Source organism: Meles meles, chromosome 4 (assembly GCF_922984935.1).
Source record: "Meles meles chromosome 4, mMelMel3.1 paternal haplotype, whole genome shotgun sequence".
NCBI classification, from domain to species: Eukaryota; Metazoa; Chordata; class Mammalia; order Carnivora; family Mustelidae; genus Meles; species Meles meles.
Genome location: NC_060069.1, coordinates 31,497,016 through 31,515,016, shown reverse-complemented (window position 1 = coordinate 31,515,016; position 18,001 = coordinate 31,497,016). Strand labels below are relative to the sequence as shown.

General features: G+C 45.8%; 1 protein-coding gene across 4 annotated transcripts in view; it reads left to right on the top strand.

Annotated features, from left to right (window-relative positions):
• The window catches only part of XYLB (xylulokinase), a 47,748-nt gene extending 32,613 nt beyond the window's left edge, over positions 1-15,135 (top strand). The window contains exons 16-20 of one of the 4 annotated variants that reach the window (XM_046002296.1): positions 1,830-1,893; positions 6,178-6,236; positions 6,762-6,849; positions 9,479-9,573; positions 14,738-15,135. In XM_046002296.1, the coding sequence (XP_045858252.1) occupies positions 1,830-1,893; positions 6,178-6,236; positions 6,762-6,849; positions 9,479-9,573; positions 14,738-14,775 (344 nt within the window). In that variant the 3' untranslated portion in view covers positions 14,776-15,135. Of the gene's footprint in view, positions 1-1,829; positions 1,894-6,177; positions 6,237-6,761; positions 6,850-9,465; positions 9,574-14,737 lie in introns of those variants that run through there. The other 3 variants (XM_046002297.1, XM_046002298.1, XM_046002300.1) reach the window with 3 other exon arrangements.
• The last annotated feature ends 2,866 nt before the right edge of the window (positions 15,136-18,001 follow it).

The following is an 18,001-nucleotide window of genomic DNA, read 5'->3' as shown; positions in this document are numbered from 1 at the left end:
GCTCGTTGTCGGCTCTCCCGGCGGTGTGGTGATCCATCATGGGCTTGTACCGGGGTCGATTGATCGATTGTTCTCTGACGGACGTTTGCTCTTCCCAGCTCAGTGTCATGAACTGTGCCGTGAACGGTGCATGCCCTTGGCTGAGTTTTCTTTACTTCATCCCTCCTGCGTGACAGATGTCAGTAAACTGACCACCTGGGTGTACGGATTTTTTTTCTAGAACTTGTCATGTTTGGCTAGCACAATGTTTACTTTGCTAATCAGATACCTTTGGGCTGGGCCTGCTCACTCGGCTGCCAGTGTGGTACAGGTGCGGCCGTTCCCTAGCCCAATCCACTCCGTTGCTCCCTTCTCCTGGCCCCGCAGACAGTCCTGTTGTTGGCACCTGAGTCTACAGCTCCTGCTTCTTTTTTTTTCCCCTAAGATTTTATTTATTTATTTATTTATTTGAGAGAGAGACAGCAGGAGCAGGGGTGAGGAGCAGAGGGAGAAGCAGGCTCCTCGGTTAGCAAGGAGCCCATGTTGGGACTCGATCCCAGGACCCCGGGGTCATGACCTGAGCCGAAGGCAGACGTTTCGCCAACTGAGCCATGCAGGTGCCCCCTTGTTTTTTTTTCTAGTAATGACTTTTAAAATTTCAACATAGATACCAATACTTAACTGCTTTTGATCACTGTTTGGAATTTATATTCTCTTTAGTAATTATATCCCCCACTAAAAGACATTATATTATGTCCCCTCTTTTCTCTTTTTTCTTTCTTACTTAAAGATTTCATTTATTTATGTGAGAGAGAGAGAGAGAGAGAGCACAAGTGGGGGAGGGTTAGACGGAGAGAGAGAAGCGACTCCCCACTGAGCAAGAAGCCCAAACGAGGGGCTCAGTCCCAGGACCCTGGGATCATGACCTGAGCTGAAGGCAGAGGCTTACCCTCCTGAGCCACCCAGGTGCCCCCTCTTCTCTCTTTTCTTTATCTCCCATTTTCCAGTTCCAGAATGCTGCTGTTCAGTGTGCATTATGCATCAGTAATTATTTAAATTATACACTTGGTGGCTTTCCTTGATTACCACTATTTATTATATCACGCATCTAAGTGGTTTTTTATCTTTCATCTTTGCTTCAGGACATCCTTGACTAATTCTTTCATGTAGAGGTATGGGGGATGGTCTCTATGAAAATAGCTTAATTTTGTCTTCACACTTAAATGCTACTTTATAATATGTGGAGTTCCGAATTCAAACATCATATTATTTTACAACTTTGAAAATAACGTTCTGTTGTCTTCCGACTTACAGTGTTGCCAGTGAGAAGCCCATCTGAATGATATTGTTTCCTCTACAGAATCTTCTAGAATCTTCTTTTTTAGGATTTTGAAATTTCTCAACTAAAGTCTAGATATCAGGCTTTATGCCTTCATTGTGCTGAGCACCCACTAGCCCCTTTTGCCTGAATATATCTGACTTCGTTTAGCTTGGGAAAATTTATTACATTATTTCTTTGATGATTTCTTTCCTTCATTTCCCCCGTTCTTTTTACTAAGATTTATATTAGACCGGTGGTTTCTGACAGAGGTGGTTTTGTCCCCCAGAGGATATTTGACAATATCTGGAGACATTCTGGTGTCACAAACGGGGAGCACTCGTGGCATCCCACCAGCCTGGATGCCGCTGCACATTCTGCAGTGTGCGCGACAGCCTTCCCCTCCCCGCCCCGCGCAGCCAGTGATTATCCAGCCCAAATGTCAGCTGTGCCCAGCTTGAGAAACCTTGTCTAATACAGGCCAGGTGTGGGCTCTCTAGCCCTAACTGCATGTTGCTTTATTTCATCATAGATCTTGTCATTACTGGGGGCCCCAGGCTCAGTTGGAAGACCATGCGACTCGTCATCTTGAGGTCGTGAGTTCGAGCCCCACATTGGCTTTAGAGATGACATAAATAAGTAAATAAAATTGTTAAAGAATGAACTTGTCACTATCATACTCTGTTTTTAAATTTATCTCTTTATGGACTGTCCTTCCTCAACTAGGAAATAGGCTCTTTGAGAAGGAGAATCTCCTCTGTCTTGTGGAACCATCTACTCCCACTTCTTAAACCACTGCCAGGTGGTAACTGGGCTCCCCCTAAGGATTTGTAGACTGAACAGCTCTAAAGGATAAATGAATTCTGTGTCTTCTGACTTCATTCTGTCACTTTCCTTGTCATTTTAAATCATAGGGAATTTCCTGGATTGCATCTTTCAGTTTATTGTATTAGATATGGCCGTGCTTATTCTACTATTTAGTTTTTCCACCTAAATGTTTTTGTAATCACGTATCGTTTTTTATTTTTATTTTTTAAAGATTTTATTTATCTATTTGAGCGAGAGAGAGAGTGAACACAAGCAGGAGGGGAGCCAGAGGCAGAGGGAGAAGCAGACTCTGTGCTTAGCAGGGAGCCTGATGTGGAACTCGATCCCAGGACCCTGGGATCATGACCTGAGCCAAAGGCAGATGCTTAACCGACTTAGCCACCCAAGCGCCCCTATATGTCATTTTTTAATTTTTAGAACTCTGTCTTGTGTCCCAGTTCTTCTTCTTATTCTTTTTTATGGATTCTGTACCTGTTGAAGTACATGAGATGATAAAATATTGGAATTTTTTCAAATTTGCCCTTTTGTTGCCTGGGTTCTTTTCCTTCTGAGGTAGTCTGTTCACAGTGATCCTTCTCTTTCACGCTGTTGGTTTTTCTCAACCACCTTGGCTGTGGGTTGGTAGTACTGAATGAGTAACTGGGTCTCAGTGTAGACAGCAAGCCTAGGTTGCTGTTCAGGTACGAGGCCCCTCCTCCCAGTGTCCCACCCCACCTGCCCTCTCCAAGCTGCAGAAGTAGATGGCGTGACAACAGGCAGATTTAAGTTGAAACTTGTGAGCATTGGATAAGCTTTAAAGCTGGAGTCCTCCCTACAAAGGCTCGCCACATGCTAAAATCAGCAGCATTTCATTCTGATTGGAAGACGAATGCAGCTTATTTCTCTGATGGGTGATTGTCTGTCCCTTTCCATGTCTGCCCCCTTAGCTCAGTATTACTTCAAGTTCTGATTCCCTTCAAGGCCTCCAGGCCCCCTCCCCAGGCAGCAGCTCAATTTGGCTGGAGGGCAGGTTTTTTTTTTTTTTTAAGATTTTATTTATTTATTTGACAGACAGAGATCACAAGTAGGCAGAGAGGCAGGCACAGCGAAAGAGAGGGAGAAGCAGGCTCCCCGCTGAGCAGAGAGCCTGATGTGGGGCTTGATCCCAGGTCTCTGAGATTATGACCTGAGCTGAAGGCAGAGGCTTAACCCACTGAGCCACAAAGGCACTCCGGAGGGCAGTTTTTTATCTGGGGGTCAGATGCTGCTGCTGATCAGTGGAAGTCGGTAGGGACAGAGGCCGAGAGTCTTGAGTTTCTGAAATCACTGGTCTACTGTCAGTGCATGAGGGCTCCCAAGTCCCCACCAACACTTAGCATTAAGCACCTTTGAATCCTTTGCTAATCTGAGGGATATAAACTAGTATCTCAGTGTTACTTTCATTTGCTTTTTTTTTTTTTTTTGTCATTAATAATGATTTTGAACAGCTCTTTATAACTTTGGGTTTTTTCCTCCATGAATTGGCTGTTTGTATCTTTTACCATTTCCCCCATAATGGATTTCCCATTTACAGGAGTTTGTCATATACTTCGAATAGTACTAGATCCTTGTCAGCTTTCTGTGTCACAAGCATCTTCTGTCATTTGTCTGTTATCCTTATTTATAGTGTTGGCAATGGAACAGAATTTTGATTAAATTAAATCTGCCAATATTTCTTTTTAAATTTTATGCTTTTGAGATGCTTTCGAAGAGGTTTTCCCTCTTCCAGTGCCACGGAAATTTTTTTTACACTTTGTACCGTTCGTGTAACTTCCACATTCCGAACTTCTGGAGTTCACCTTTGTGAATGGTGTAAATCAGGATCGGTTTAATTTTTTTCCACATGATGACCCCCTTCCCTTTTCCTTCACTACTTGTAGTGCCCTCTTTATCATTTATCAAGTTTTTATATATATATGTGGGTCTCTCTCCGCATCCCCTTTGCCATTCCATTGGTTTATTGGTCTGTTCTTGGGACAAACCATCATTATGGCTTTGTAATATATATTAGTTGGCCGGGTCTGCATGACAAAGTACCACAGACTGGATGGACCAAACGATAGATATTTATTTTCTCACAGTCCTGGAGGCTAAAAGTCTGAGATCAAGGTGTCAGCAGGGTTGGTTTTTCCTGTGGTCTCTCTCCCTGACCTGTAGATGCCTGTGTCTTCACATGGTTTTCCCACCGTGTGTCCTAATAGACTCTTCTTATAAGGGCAGCAGCCATATTGGATTAGAGCTCACCCTAATGGCCTCATTTCAATTAACTACCTTTTAAAACATGTATCTTTCTTTATCTCCAAATACAGTCACATTCTGAGGTACTAGGAGTTAGAACTCCACATATAAATTTTGAGGGGACACAGTTCAGCCCCAAACATGTCTTAATATCTAATATAGCAATTCATCCCTCACATTTCTTTTTTCATTGTTGTCTTAGTCATTTATGGGTCTTTATTTTTCCATAAATATACCAAATTGATTCAGTTATTAAAAAAAAATCCAGTTGGAATATTTGTTTAGGTTGCATTGAATTTATAAATTCATTTGAAAAAGTTGACACTTTTATAATGTTAGTTCAAATCCATCCAAGACCTTGGGATATCTTTTAATTTACTTAGATATTCTTTTTTGTACTTTAATAAGTTTCCATTTGTTTCCCACATAGATACTTCTGAATTCTTTGCTAAGGTATTTCCTGGCTACATTGTATTTCTGGTTGCCACTATGAATGGTAACTATCACATTTGGTAATTGATTGTTGCCAAAAATGCCACTGATTGTTATAAGTTGGTTTTTGTATCTGGCAACCTTATTAAACTTTAATTAGTTTGCTTATTTTTAATTTTTCTAAGTAGGTAGTTTGTTGTCTGTAAAATAATGGTAGTTTTATTTATTTTCTTTAAATCCTGATACATTGATTTATTTTTCTTGCCTTATAGGCATGGCTAGTATAACTAGTACTATGTGCCAGTGTAGTGGATGGTATTAAGTCTTTGTTTTGTTCCTACTATTTATTATCTATTGCTATGTAACAAATTACTTCAAGACCCAGCAGCTTAAAATAACAACGAACATGTATTATCTTATGTGGTTTCTGTGGGTCAGTGATTTTGGATTAACATAACTCAGTCATTCTGGCTGAGGTCTCTTCTAAGGTTGAGGTCAGTATGTCATCTGGGGCTGCAGTCAGCTGAAGACTTGACTCGGGCTGCAGTATCTGTTTCCCAGGTGGCCAGCTCACACAGCTGTTGGCAGGAGTCCCCAGAGTGAGGGATCCAGGAGAGTGATCTACAGCAGAACAGAATAGAAGCCTCAATGTCCTTTATGACCTACTCTTGGAACTCACACTCCACCATTTATACAATATCCCACTGGTCACAGGAGTTGGCCCTATCGACTGTGAAAGGGAACAACATGAACCTAAATATATTTGGAGGCCATTTTTTTGAGGTCTGAGAGGCACACCAGTCTTAAAGAAAATAATTCTTGGGCACCTGGGTGGCTCAGTGGGTTAAGCCTCTGCCTTCGGCTCAGGTCATAAGCTCAGGGTCCTGGGATCAAGTCCTAAGTTGGGCTCTCTGCTCGGCAGGGAGCCTGCTGCCTCCTCTCTCTCTCTCTGCCTGCCTCTCTGCCTACTTGTGATCTCTGTCAGTCAAATAAATAAAATCTTAAAAAAAAAAAGAAAATAATTCTTAATGTTTCTGTGCAGAATGACATTTGTTATAAATTTTGGATAGATGGCCTTTATTAATTTAAGTAAGTTTCCTTCTATTCCTGGTTTGTTGATAGATTCTTTTTTAAATGACAAAAAAATTGAAGACAGTAAGAGGTTGGTGGGGCAGCAGCCTCACAAGCAAATTACCTATGACAAACCTGCATGGACAGAGCCAGCTTTGGATCTCTTCTTGAGTCCTGTGATAAGCAAGAAGCATTGGCTCAGTACAAGCCCTCTGTGGCTGAAGAACTCTGCAAAAGTCTTTTTTGTCTTGGGGAGATTGTTACAGCCATCAGTGTTTTCTTCTTCCTTGCAGTGCCCAAGACAAAGATTCTGGCCACTGGAGGGGCATCTCACAACAGAGACATCCTACAGGTATGTGATGATAGCAGGCCAAGCAGTAGGGCCTCTTCCATGTCTGTTACTTCTAAGAGCCAAACACTGTCTTTATTGGGCTGCCTCTGTTCCCACTGCTGCAGGTGTCTGATCACCAGGCTATCACATCATGGGGCTGTCAGTGTCTTGTTGGGACACTGAGCAGTTCTGGATGTATCCTGAGGCTGTGTCAACTATTGACTTATAATATACCTGTCTTAGATAAAATTCTCTGAAAGAAGAGCCCAAGTTGGGAATTCTTCTATAAGTGGATTGTTGAGAAGGTGCTCCCAGGAGACAGTGAGGGGGGCAGGCAGGGCCAGGGGAAATGCTAAGGCTCCCAGGCCACCCTGACTGTATTATTATTAGGGTGGCATGGCCGAGTATACTTCCTGTCAGACAGTAGAGGTGGAATGGAAGACATCAAAAGACACATGAGGAAAGAGAGCATAGGAAATGTGTGCCCAATGTCTGTGTTCCCTCCGAGGAACGGCTTACTTCAGTAAGAACCTCCCTCCTTTCCAGGTGCTTGCAGATGTGTTTGGCGCTCCAGTCTATGTCAGAGACACTGCCAACTCGGCCTGTGTGGGCTCTGCATACCGAGCTTTCCATGGTAGGTCGAGGGATGGAGAGCAGAGGCTTCTGGAAGAGTTGGGGCACTGGCTGGACTAAGGGGGATAGAAAAGGGGAGATTAGGATGTTCCCAGTCTTTAGGGACATTGGAGTCTTGGGCTTCAGTTTCATCTTTCTCCCACCTGGCAGGCAAGAACCAACTTCAAATCTTCTGTTCTTTTATTCTGTATTTAAAGTCGGGAAAGAAAAGTAGGTTCCTAACTGAATGAGGCTTGGTCACACTCAGGCTCAGCACAGGGACATTGGGAAAGGACGCAGGACATGCTTGAGGGCGCATGGGGGTGGGTCTGGACAACTGGTGGGCAGGAGAGGTGGATGAAGTCCAGGGCCATCATTTCAGCAAGCAGGAAGTGGAGACAAAGCTGAAGGCGTCAGAGCCAAACAGTCCAGTACCCTGGACAGCTCCACGAGGGTCCACCGCTCTGACGGAGGCCTTGCTGAAACTCCGATCTCCCCGTTCCAGGCAGGTTCTCCTGGGAGCTGCCCCTGCCCACAAGAGGCCCCTTTAGTCAATCTGCCCTGTCCTCTGCTGGCTCCCACTGCTCCTCCAGCTGCCCATTTATCTCAAGGGCTCTCTTCCCTCCGGCAGTTCTATTCATGCTTTTACTCTTCGCTTTTTAACACACCAATTTAAACGTACATGTTTCTATCAACATTGAGAATTAATCAGGGACCAGATCCTTCTCTTAATAATTAACCTCTTACTCTTTGACTCCCTCCCTCCCTACCCTCATGCCACCTCCTGTGTCAAGATCACTGGGTAATTTATTTCCCCGATTGTGTTTTTAATTAAACTTTACATCATACTGGCTTTTATTTGCATTTCCTTATGAATCTCTCTCTCTTTCTAATTCTGTGCATTTTCTTTCTCCTTTTTCTTTTCCATGGTAGTTTTCTGGGACTCTACAACCTAGATAAGTTTAAGAGGGAATTTAGTAGGTGATAATTTTGGAGGCGTTACATACCCAGCATGGACTTTGTTTTACCCTCAAAAAGAATGCTACCTTCTGGGGCGCCTGGGTGGCTCAGTTGGTTAAACATCTGACTTTGGGCTCAGGTCCTGGGATTGAGCCCTGAGTCAGGCTCCCTGCTCAGCGGGGAGTCTCCTTCTCTCTCTCCCTCTGCTCTTCCCCCCACTTGTGCTCTTCCTCCCTCTCTATCTCAAATAAATAAATAATGTATTTTTTTTAAATGCTACCTTGTTTGGGAAAAGGACTCTAACTTCAAAATACTTTCTCTCAGCACCTTGAAAATACTGTTCCATAATCTTCTGGCCCTTAGTGTTGCCCGTGAGAAGCTCAGAGCCCACTTCTCACTGCTCCTCCTGCTAAAGTGGGAAAGGTGCTGCCCTTTAGGGCCTCCACTGCTATGTGGCACTGCATTTCTTTTTTATTTTTCCTTTTCTATGCCTATTGTGTTGCCAGAGGTTACCTGGGGCAATGCCCCACTCTGCCCTCCAAAACTGAAGCCCAGGCAAAGTCCAAGCACACCGGCCCTCACCCTGAGGTGTCTCAGCCACTTCACATCTGTTCTCCCAGCTGCGTCCAGGCTGAACCTCACACATAGGCGGTCTCTGAATGAGTGGACAAGGGACCAGTGTCTTTTGAGTGGTAAAGGGACCAGTGCTGCCCCCCCTCCCGTTCCCATGCAGCTCTAAGCCGAGATATCCCAGCATTTGCTTGGAAACTGGGCCTCATGTCTTCCCTAGGCCCTACCTCGCTCACGGTGGTCCTGCGTTTCCCTGCCAAGCTCACGGTGGTCCTGTGTTTCCCTGCCAATCTGATAGCACTCCTTAAAGACTGTCTAGAAATTCCTCACTTTTCCTGCCCACCGATGGTAGCCTTTCCTCCTTCCCAGCCCTGTGCTCATTTGCTTGGCAGTATTTATTGAGTGTCTCAGGTATGCAGGTGCTGTTTGAGGCCCTGAGGCTCTTCTGGAGACCCAGTGCCTGGCTTCACAGAGCTTCAGGCTCAGCAAGGGCGGGACCTTAAATTTGGGGCCAGAAATTGTAGGAAGTCTCTGGGTACAGCAGATGGTACTTAGGGGTGGAGGGTTAGGGAGGCTCGGAACAGGTGACATTGTAAACCACAGGTTGTCTGAGAAGAGCATAGGTCCATGAAGAGAGGAAACAGAGACTCTCGACACAGTGAAAAGGCTCTGAGGTAGAAGGAATTGTAAGAAGCCTGGGGTGGCTTCAGTGCCTTGAGCCATGGGAGCCAGGTGAGGGAGGAGAGGCAGGCAGCTCCTCCTGTCAGGTGCGGGGTCGGGGAGGGGGGGCAGTGGGGGGGGTTGGTGTTAGCTGGGGCAGCTGCTGTCTCAGTGAGCCAGACAAAGTAGGCCCTGCTGGGGAGAGGTCTGCACATCAAATTTCTCTCCCTTCTCTCTCTTTTTTTCTGTAACAGTTTTACCGAGGCACAATTTATATGACATAAAAGTCACCCAATTTTAAGTGTACAACTCAGTGATTTTTTTAGTAAATTTACTGAGTTGTGCAACCGTCACCATAATCCCGTTTTAGAATATTTTATCACCCCAGAGATAAGACGCTATTTTTAGTTAATGTCTTCATTTGCAACATGCACTAATGTGAAATGAGCTTTCCCTTCTAGGCCTTGCAGCTGGAACAGACATGCCCTTTTCAGAGGTGGTGAAGTTAGCCCCAAACCCCAGATTAGCTGCTACCCCAACCCCAGGAGCTTCTCAGGTGAGAGACCATCAGAATCTGGTCGTAGCCTTTGCATTGTGAAAACCAACCACAGTTAACTCTTGAACAACACAGGAGTGACGGGTACCAGCCCCCTTGCAGACACAAAAATGTGCCTATAACTTTTGACTCCCTCAAAACTACTAATAGCCTACTGTTGACCAGAAGCCTTGCTTATAACACACCTAGTCAATTAACACAAATTTTATATATTATATGTGCTATATACTGTATTACTATAATCAAATAAACTAGAGAAAAGAAACTGCCAAGAAAATAATAAGCAAAATGCATTTACCATCGACTCTATTGGAAAAAAAATCCACCTGTAAATAGACCCGCACAGTTCAAACCCATGATGTTCAAGGTCAACAGTAGGTTCGGTTCTTCTTTCCAAAAGGTAAGTTTGGCTGTGTCACTTAATGTTGAAGTTGAATGTTCAGCTAATGGGGAAATTGTCCTTTTTGGGTTTTAATTGTCAGGGAAACAGAGCAAAAGGAGCCAGGTTGTCAGCTGAGATTCACAGATACTGCTGATTTTGTAGCCCCAGGGGTCAGATCGATTGCTGGGTATGTCTTCAGTGTTCCGTATGCCTCAGAACGAGCCCTTATATTTTGAGGGTTACAGAAGCCACAGAAAGACTCTGTCACTTAAGCGTAAGACGTGCTGCATTTCTAGCCCTCAGATCTGAAGTCTGGATCCAAGACAGGTGTGCAATTCCCCAGGCCAAGAAATCCCCCCTTGTTACAGCTTGGGTTCTCTGGAAAGCAGACTCTGAGATGCTAATTGGGGTGCAGGACATTTATTGGGAGTGCTCTTGGGATCTACATCCGTGAGGGGAAAATGAGGAGGCAGGACAGGGCAGAGGGAGGAGGTAAGTCATGGGGCAATCCCCGTGGAGACCTCAGCCAGCCCTAAGGGCAAGTTCTGAAGCTGGGCTGACTCTTTGGACTCTAACCAAGCTAGGGTGAGGTGGCTGGGCCGTTACACCTCATGTCAGCTGGTCTCTGTGTGCAGGCCACCCCAGGATGGGGTAAGGCAGCGCTCTCTAGCCAAAGCCATCCCCAAAAGGGGCTGTCAGCTGAGGCCTGGATGAATAAGGTCTTCGTTCTTAAGGGGCAATCTGGGTGGTAGGCCACCGCATCCAGTAAACCTCTCTTCCTATTTGCAGAATGTTCTTGCAGCCCAGGGGCGGGGCTGTGCAGACAGAGGGCATTATTACTGATGCAGCAGGCAGTAGGGGCTTCATGCTTGTCCCAGATTCCCTTGGCCCTGAAGTGCCATGGGACGATGTGGAGTGGGCCCAGGAGGATACTGTGCAGACACCGTATCACAACCGAGTGACCCCAAAGCTTAGGAAGCTCCCAAATTATAAAGGACCTGCAAGGCAGAACTGCCCAACCTTTGCCCTCGAGGGAGACATTTTCTGTACTAGCCTGGTTAGCAAGTAAATTTTCCCTCTGCCCTGAGGGTGACTCTATCTCTATCTGCCAGTGCTATTTCCTGTATAAACATTGAAAAGATAGTCTGCAACAAAGGCTGTCACCAGACATGTAGACACACCATGGAGAATTGTCTCCCAGCCTGTCTTGGGCCAGAAGCTCCCCATTTCCAGGTGACCACAAAACCCACACACGTAGGTATGCCCTAGCTTCTATTACTTTGTCCTTAAGTTGTGTGTTCTTACCTTTAAGAGGCAGCTAAATGCTGTAGGAAGATCTCAACTGATATAAAGGACCTTTGGGTTTTCATTCTTACCCTGCCTGTCCTATCGCATGTGACCTTCGTGTGACCTTGAGCAGTATTTCTCATCTCTGAGCCTATTTGTCTGTGAAGTGGGGATAACATCTGGTCCTGCCTACTTTCAGCCCTCTAATTGCGAGGCTTAAAAAGAGTCCTTGGAGGGCACCTGGGTGGCTCAGTGGGTTAAGCCTCTGCCTTTGGCTCAGGTCATGATCTTGGGGTCCTGCAATCAAGCCCCACATAGGGCACTCTGCTCAGCAGGGAGCCTGATTCCCCCTCTGTCTCTGCCTGCCTCTCTGCCTACTTTTGATCTCTTTAAAAAAAAAAAAAGACTCCTTGGCTCGAATGGCTTTATTATGTAACAAGTAGTCTGACTGTAGTCATGAGGCTGGTTCTGTGGTTCTACAATGTCGGGGCTCTGGGTTACCGTCTCTGCGGTTCTACAGATCAGCAGTGGACAATGGCAATGTGAGACCCACCTATGTCACTTACAATTTTCTAGAAGTCTCATTTAAAAATAAAAAAAAGGAAAAATAAATGACTAACCTCAAAGATATTTTTTATCTAATCCAGTATGTCTGAAATACTGCCATTTCAACAGGCATAAGAAAAATTGCTAATGTGCTATTTTACATTCCTCTTTTTTGTAAGAAGCTTTTGAAATCTGATGGGCGTTTAGTCTTGTAGCACTCGTCAAGTGCTTCCAGGTGTGTATGACGTACAGCTCCTGTGTTGGGTATCGCAGCTCTCAATGCGCTCCAGGTGACCCCAGGATGTCTGCAGCTGCTCCAGACATCCCACTCCCCACCCCCCACTGTACCCATAGGCAGGACTGAGAGCCTGGCATTGGGCAGCCCCTCCTCACACTCTCCTTGCTCATCAGGGGGAGAAACCTGGTCTGCTCTCTCAACTCCCCCACCAGGCTGCCGCTTGGACCTATGATCACACTTGGTTGTAAGAAAGGCTGGGGTAGGTTCTGGCTCTTTTGTCCTCCAGAAGGAGGCCCACGAGGGAGAAGGTAGTTGGAGAAAGCTTTAGGGGGGCAGACAACTGCACGTGTCTCCTTACAGGTAGCAAACACTCTGTGTGTGTACCACCACCTTCCCTGGCTTGCCCATGGCCAGAGTCACTAAGGGCTCCTGGAACTCCATACCCTTCAACCCAAGGGCAACGTCAGAATCCTTCGGAAGGCCAGGTTGCAAGCCACAGCAGTCTGTGTCTGTTGGTGGAATGACCTATTGGAGGACTGGTCTGTAAACTCCTTGGGAGCGGGGTACCATGCTCTGTGTTCTTTCTGTGGCACGTACAGCAATGGGTGTACCCACACCAGTGTTTTCTGCCCGCTCGCCTGAATATTGCAGTTTCCTCCTGACAGAGGAGGTCCAAGCTCTCGATGAGTTCTCTGTTCTCTGTCACCTTCACTGAGTTGCCCCAGATGCGCCCAGAGTGGGCCCTGGGTACATGATCAGTGACTAAAGCACTGACTTTGGAGCTGATTAAACCAAATGAAGGAGTGGGATTGGCATGCGCGAGTAGTGGCATTTGTGAGTCGCAAGGAAATCTGGGTCCCTTGGTTAAATGTTGCTTGTCTATAAGACCCCGTGTGCTGACCGGAAGTGCCCACATTTCTCAGGCAAGGCTTATTGAGTCATGGATGAAAACAGCTTAAAAAAAAAAAGGAGGGGGGAAGGAAGGTTAAGAATATGGAGTTGTGAGGGGCACCTGGCTGGCTTAGTCAGTGGACACGGGACTCTTGATCTCGGGGTGCTGTGTGTGAGCCCCACATTGGGTGTAGAGATTATTCAAAAATAAAATCTTTTAAAAAACCCTTTTCCCTTATTGGTTTTTGGTTTGGGTTGATTATCCAGCACACTGCACTTAAAAAAAAAAAAAAAAACCACTACAGTACAACATGAGTATTTATATTCTTTAAAATGAGCATATACATTTTTAATGACTACAAAATATTCTGTTTGGCCGTAATTTACTTGTGATTTTATATGTCTTAGAGCAGTTGGTTCTAGTTTCTTTGTTTTTTGTTTTTACAAAAGATTTTGCCTATTTACTTGAGAGAGAGAGAGAACACAAGCAGGGGGAGCAGCAGAGGGAGAGGAAGAAAGAGGCTCCCTGCAGAGCAGGGGAGCCTGACGCAGGGCCTGATCCCAGGATCCTGGGACCACAACCTGAGCCAAAGGCAGATGCTTAACTGACTGAGCCACCCATGCATGCCTTCTAGTTTTTAAATTACTGTATTGAAATCATGTGGGTCAAAGGTTGAGAAACCTTTTCCTATTCTGCATTAGAATTTGAACTTTGGTTCAACTTCTAGCTCTGTTTCCTTTGGAATGTCAACAGTATTACTATGCACCATCGCCGATGTAAAAATGGCCTTTAAGCGGGGCACTGCATCTGGAGGGGGGAAAACCATATATGCCTGATGGGAAGTCATACTGAGGGCCTCCCTGAGCCCAGTGATGTCTCATGGGCACGTGTCTTGCCTGTGGAGTTGTTATAAGAGATATTCCCATGGGGCATGGGGTTTCAAAGCCAGGATGCCTCTTGCACCTGTACCATGTGAATTTTATCCCCTTGCATCTGAGCTGTAGCATAGGGGGCGGGGAGACCCTTTCCTGGACACTTGTGCAAACTGCTATAAGGACCACTACGTCGTCTTTCACTCAAGCTTGTTTCTCCAGTGTACCCTGTTGTACCCTGAGGGACGGAGTGTGTGTGGCCCGTGGTAGTCTTAGGAGATTGGACAGTTAGTGGTATGGTGCCCTACATTTAGGATGGTTTCCTAAGGAGAGCTGTGTAGAGGTAGAACAACTGGGCCAAAGACTGTGGGCATTTTCAAGCCCTTTCTTTTTTTTTTTTTTTTAAAGATTTTTTATTTATTTATTTGACAGAAAGAGATCACAAGTAGATAGAGAGGCAGGCAGAGAGAGAGAGAGGGAAGCAGGCTCCCCGCTGAGCAGAGAGCCCGATGCGGGACTCGATCCCAGGATCCCGAGATCATGACCTGAGCCGAAGGCAGCGGCTTAACCCACTGAGCCACCCAGGCGCCCCTTTTCAAGCCCTTTCATACCGACGTACGGTCAAGCTGATTCCCAGGAGGGCTGCGCCACCGACTTCACCAGTTGTGCGACAAGACGGCATTTCCAGGTGTCTTCACGGGATTTTTAAACATTTTGTAGATTTGATAACAAACTGTTGGGTCCTGATTTGCAACTTTTTAAAATCTTAAGCTGTAGGTTTGGGAAGAAGCGGTTCCTCTTTTGTGAACTGGTGCCTCCTTTCTTTTGCCCAGCACAAACATTTAAATTGCAAGTAAATGGCATGCTAAATTTTAAAAGTGCAAGTGGCAAAGAGATGAGAGGCATCTCTCCCTCCCCATTCTAAACGGCTCTTTCTGCCCCTCCAGGTCTACGAGGCCCTTCTCCCACAGTACACCAAGCTTGAGCAGAGAATCCTGTCCCAGACCCGGGGGCCTCCGGAGTGAATTCCTCAGGCCCAGGCAGCCCTGTTAACCCTGCCTGCCCAGGCTCACGGATCCCACTTTGAGATGTACGTGCTCCTCCTGGACAGCAGGATCCTCTTCCCTGTCCTAAGTGACTCTGCCTGCCCATCTGACTCCTCGTGCTGCTCCGGCCCTGCCTGGGACTACCTGAAACCCACCTTAGCGCATCTTCCTGAATGTAAACGGGCTGTTTCTGATTCTGTGCCCTTGTGCCTGGGGCAGGAAAGCCTCTGTCTCCTCCTGTCCTTTATCTTGGGGGGCAAAATAAAGCAATGAATCTGGGATATATCCAGTAAAAATTGTGACTTTGCCCCCTTTCCATTGCAGAGGTAAAGCGAATACAGGGACCTAAACTGGGTGAATGGTGGAGACAAAGCTGTGCTCCCATACACCTACCCAGCAACCTCTTCCCCAACTCTCACTCTGGCTTCTTCTCCTCAAACTGTAACCCCCAGCCACCTGCCCCCCCATACTGTGACCCTGCAGTCCATCCTACCCCACCACGCCAACCTGATCTCCTCAGCTGCTGCCTCCCTCCTCATTTGAGTGTCTGAAGGGCTTCCTAGTAGCTTCCTTTCTTGTCTTCCCCTTGCTCACCCCTCCAAGGTTTTGCCCTGTCACCTCCCAGCATCTGCCCCTTCATCCTTCGTGATCTCTCCTCCCTCCCCATGCTCACCTTTTGTAACTCACTGCCTCTTACCCAAAATGCTTGACAGGCCTAATGACCAAGCTTTCTGTCCACCCCACCATCCACCCTGCCCACAGCCTGCCTTACTCCCCAGAACACCAGACCACTTGCAGGAGCCCTCTCCCAGGTGGTACAGGGTAGCACCTCCCTCCCTCCGTCCCTTCCTTCAGGAAGCATTTCTCTAATTCTGGATTTTGTTGATTCCGTTTCTGTTTTGTCATTTAACATATTCTCTATCTTCTGTATTTCCTTTAAATTGGTGATTGGATCTAAGACAGAGCTCTTCAATCTCAGTACTATTGACATGGAGCTGGATAAGTTTTGGTTGTGGGGGCAGCGGGGTCACTGGCCTTGACCCACCAGATGCCGGTAGCACGCCCTCCCCAAGTCTTGACAATCCAGAATGTCTCTAGGCATTGCACACGTTACCTCCTGGTGGGGAGAGGAAGTCAAAGTGGCCCCTGGTTCATAACCACTGACCTGGAGGCTTGATCTGATGCATGTGTGATTATTTGCCTGTTTATGTCAGCTTCATCGGGGGGTGGTGTGTTCTTCCATCAGGAGGCACATATGTCTGGTTTTCTCTCATTTGAGGGATGTTCATACCTAGCTCCATTAGTTCACTAGGGATATAGTCTTGTTATTCCTCTTCATTTACCCGGGATTCTTCTATGTGACTGACATTCCCTATCGACTTACCCAAAAGAGCTAGGAGAGGCTGGGTAAATAGATTTTTTCCTCTGTTCACCAGTTTTCAAAATAATGGGTTGATTTCCAAGCATTGTCTAACAGCCAATAGCTTTTTGTTTTTAGTGCCAATATGATACATTTAATATATTTTATGTATGTTAATCCATTACGGTAATTGTTTCTGTCCTTGCCTTCTTTTTGACAGTCATTCTCTGCAACTTTTCTCCTGCTTTCCTAATCTGCCATTTCTTCTTACTTACTGGTACAAACGCTCTGTGTAGTCCCTAATGATTGCTGGGCCCCCAGTTTTTATCCTCATCCCTCTTTCTCTCCCATTTTGTCCTCTTTTATTGGATGATTTCGTCTCTTCTTGGGTTTCAGTCATTGCTTATATGCCAGGAGCACCGATCTTTGCTTCCATCCCGAACTCTCCTTGGAGTATACCAGAATTCTCACTCAGAGGAGTACTTCAGACTCCACTTATCTTCCTTTGCCCTTCCCCAAACCTCCTCCTCTCTCTCGTGTTCCTGTTTCAGTGAACTGACACCACTGTTCACCCGTCCATTGATTGCGGAACCCAAACCCTAAATGCAGATGTCCTCCCCCTTTCCCATGTCAGATCAGTCACCGAGCTGAGTTTGGTTATTCCTTTGTTAACTCCTGAAGCAGTCCCTTTCTCTCCTTCCCTCCTGTTTTGCTTTGGGCCCCTTTATTCCATGCTCAAATTATCACAAAAGCCTACAGATCAAGTCCTATGTGATCTGCTTCCTGCAGAGTCCCCCCAGTTTTACCTTTGCTGCAGGCCCTTGCCTAAATGGGAACGTCAGTTAAACCAGACTACTTGTGGTTTCCACCCAGGCTGGAAAAGTGCTGCAAACCGGGTCTGAGACCTGCTCGATCAAGGCAGTGGATAGGTGGACGTTAGAGGAAGAGATTTAGAAAATGAGTGGGACCAGCGGCATCTCTTCTGAGAGAGATGAAGTCGTCTTGAAAGGAAGCGGTATCCCTAAGGAAGCTTGGTGGATGAAGGGGAAAAAGAAAGCAGAAAGCCTATCAATAGCAAGTCAAAGATTCAGAAGAAAATGGACAACTTCCCCACCCCTAGTTCCTAGACATTACTTATTAAAGGCACTTTACAACATTATCCAATTGAAAAAGATTCCCTTGGACCAAGAAACAGAGAAAGCCACTCGATCAATCCGTTTTACCTCTGCCCCCAAAGAGTTGTGTGTTATTGCAAGCATGTCAACATAAATAGAACAAGGAATTCACTGTGTGTACAAATACAGGAAGAAAACAGAGTGAGAATCATAACTTTTCAAGCCGAGGAAATACTCCAAAATAAAGAGAACAAAAGAGAGTAAACCATAACAACCCTCCATCATGAACTCTAAAATACAAATTTTGGAACAGTTGTGGATAGGAAAGATACCAGTTCGGAAAATTTCAAACTCAGAATAAAAATGAAAAAGCAATAGGAATATATGAAGAGAGAAATGACCAAGCTTGGGAAACAATTTGAGTGAAAAATTAAAATCATCATAGATAGGAAGACAAAATCAATAGAGATGACTACAAGTATAGTAAAGCGTACAGAGGTTGGGAATGACAAAAGCTAAGAGCAAAAAATACAGAGGAAGAGCTGAAAAGGTACAGAACGAAAATGATAGGTAAAGAAGTAACACAGCCAAAATTGGAGCTCCCAGAAACTACCAAAAAAGAAGACAGTGGAATTGATTAATAGTTAAAACTGCTGCAGGAGAGGGATGCCTGGGTGGCTCAGTCTGTTA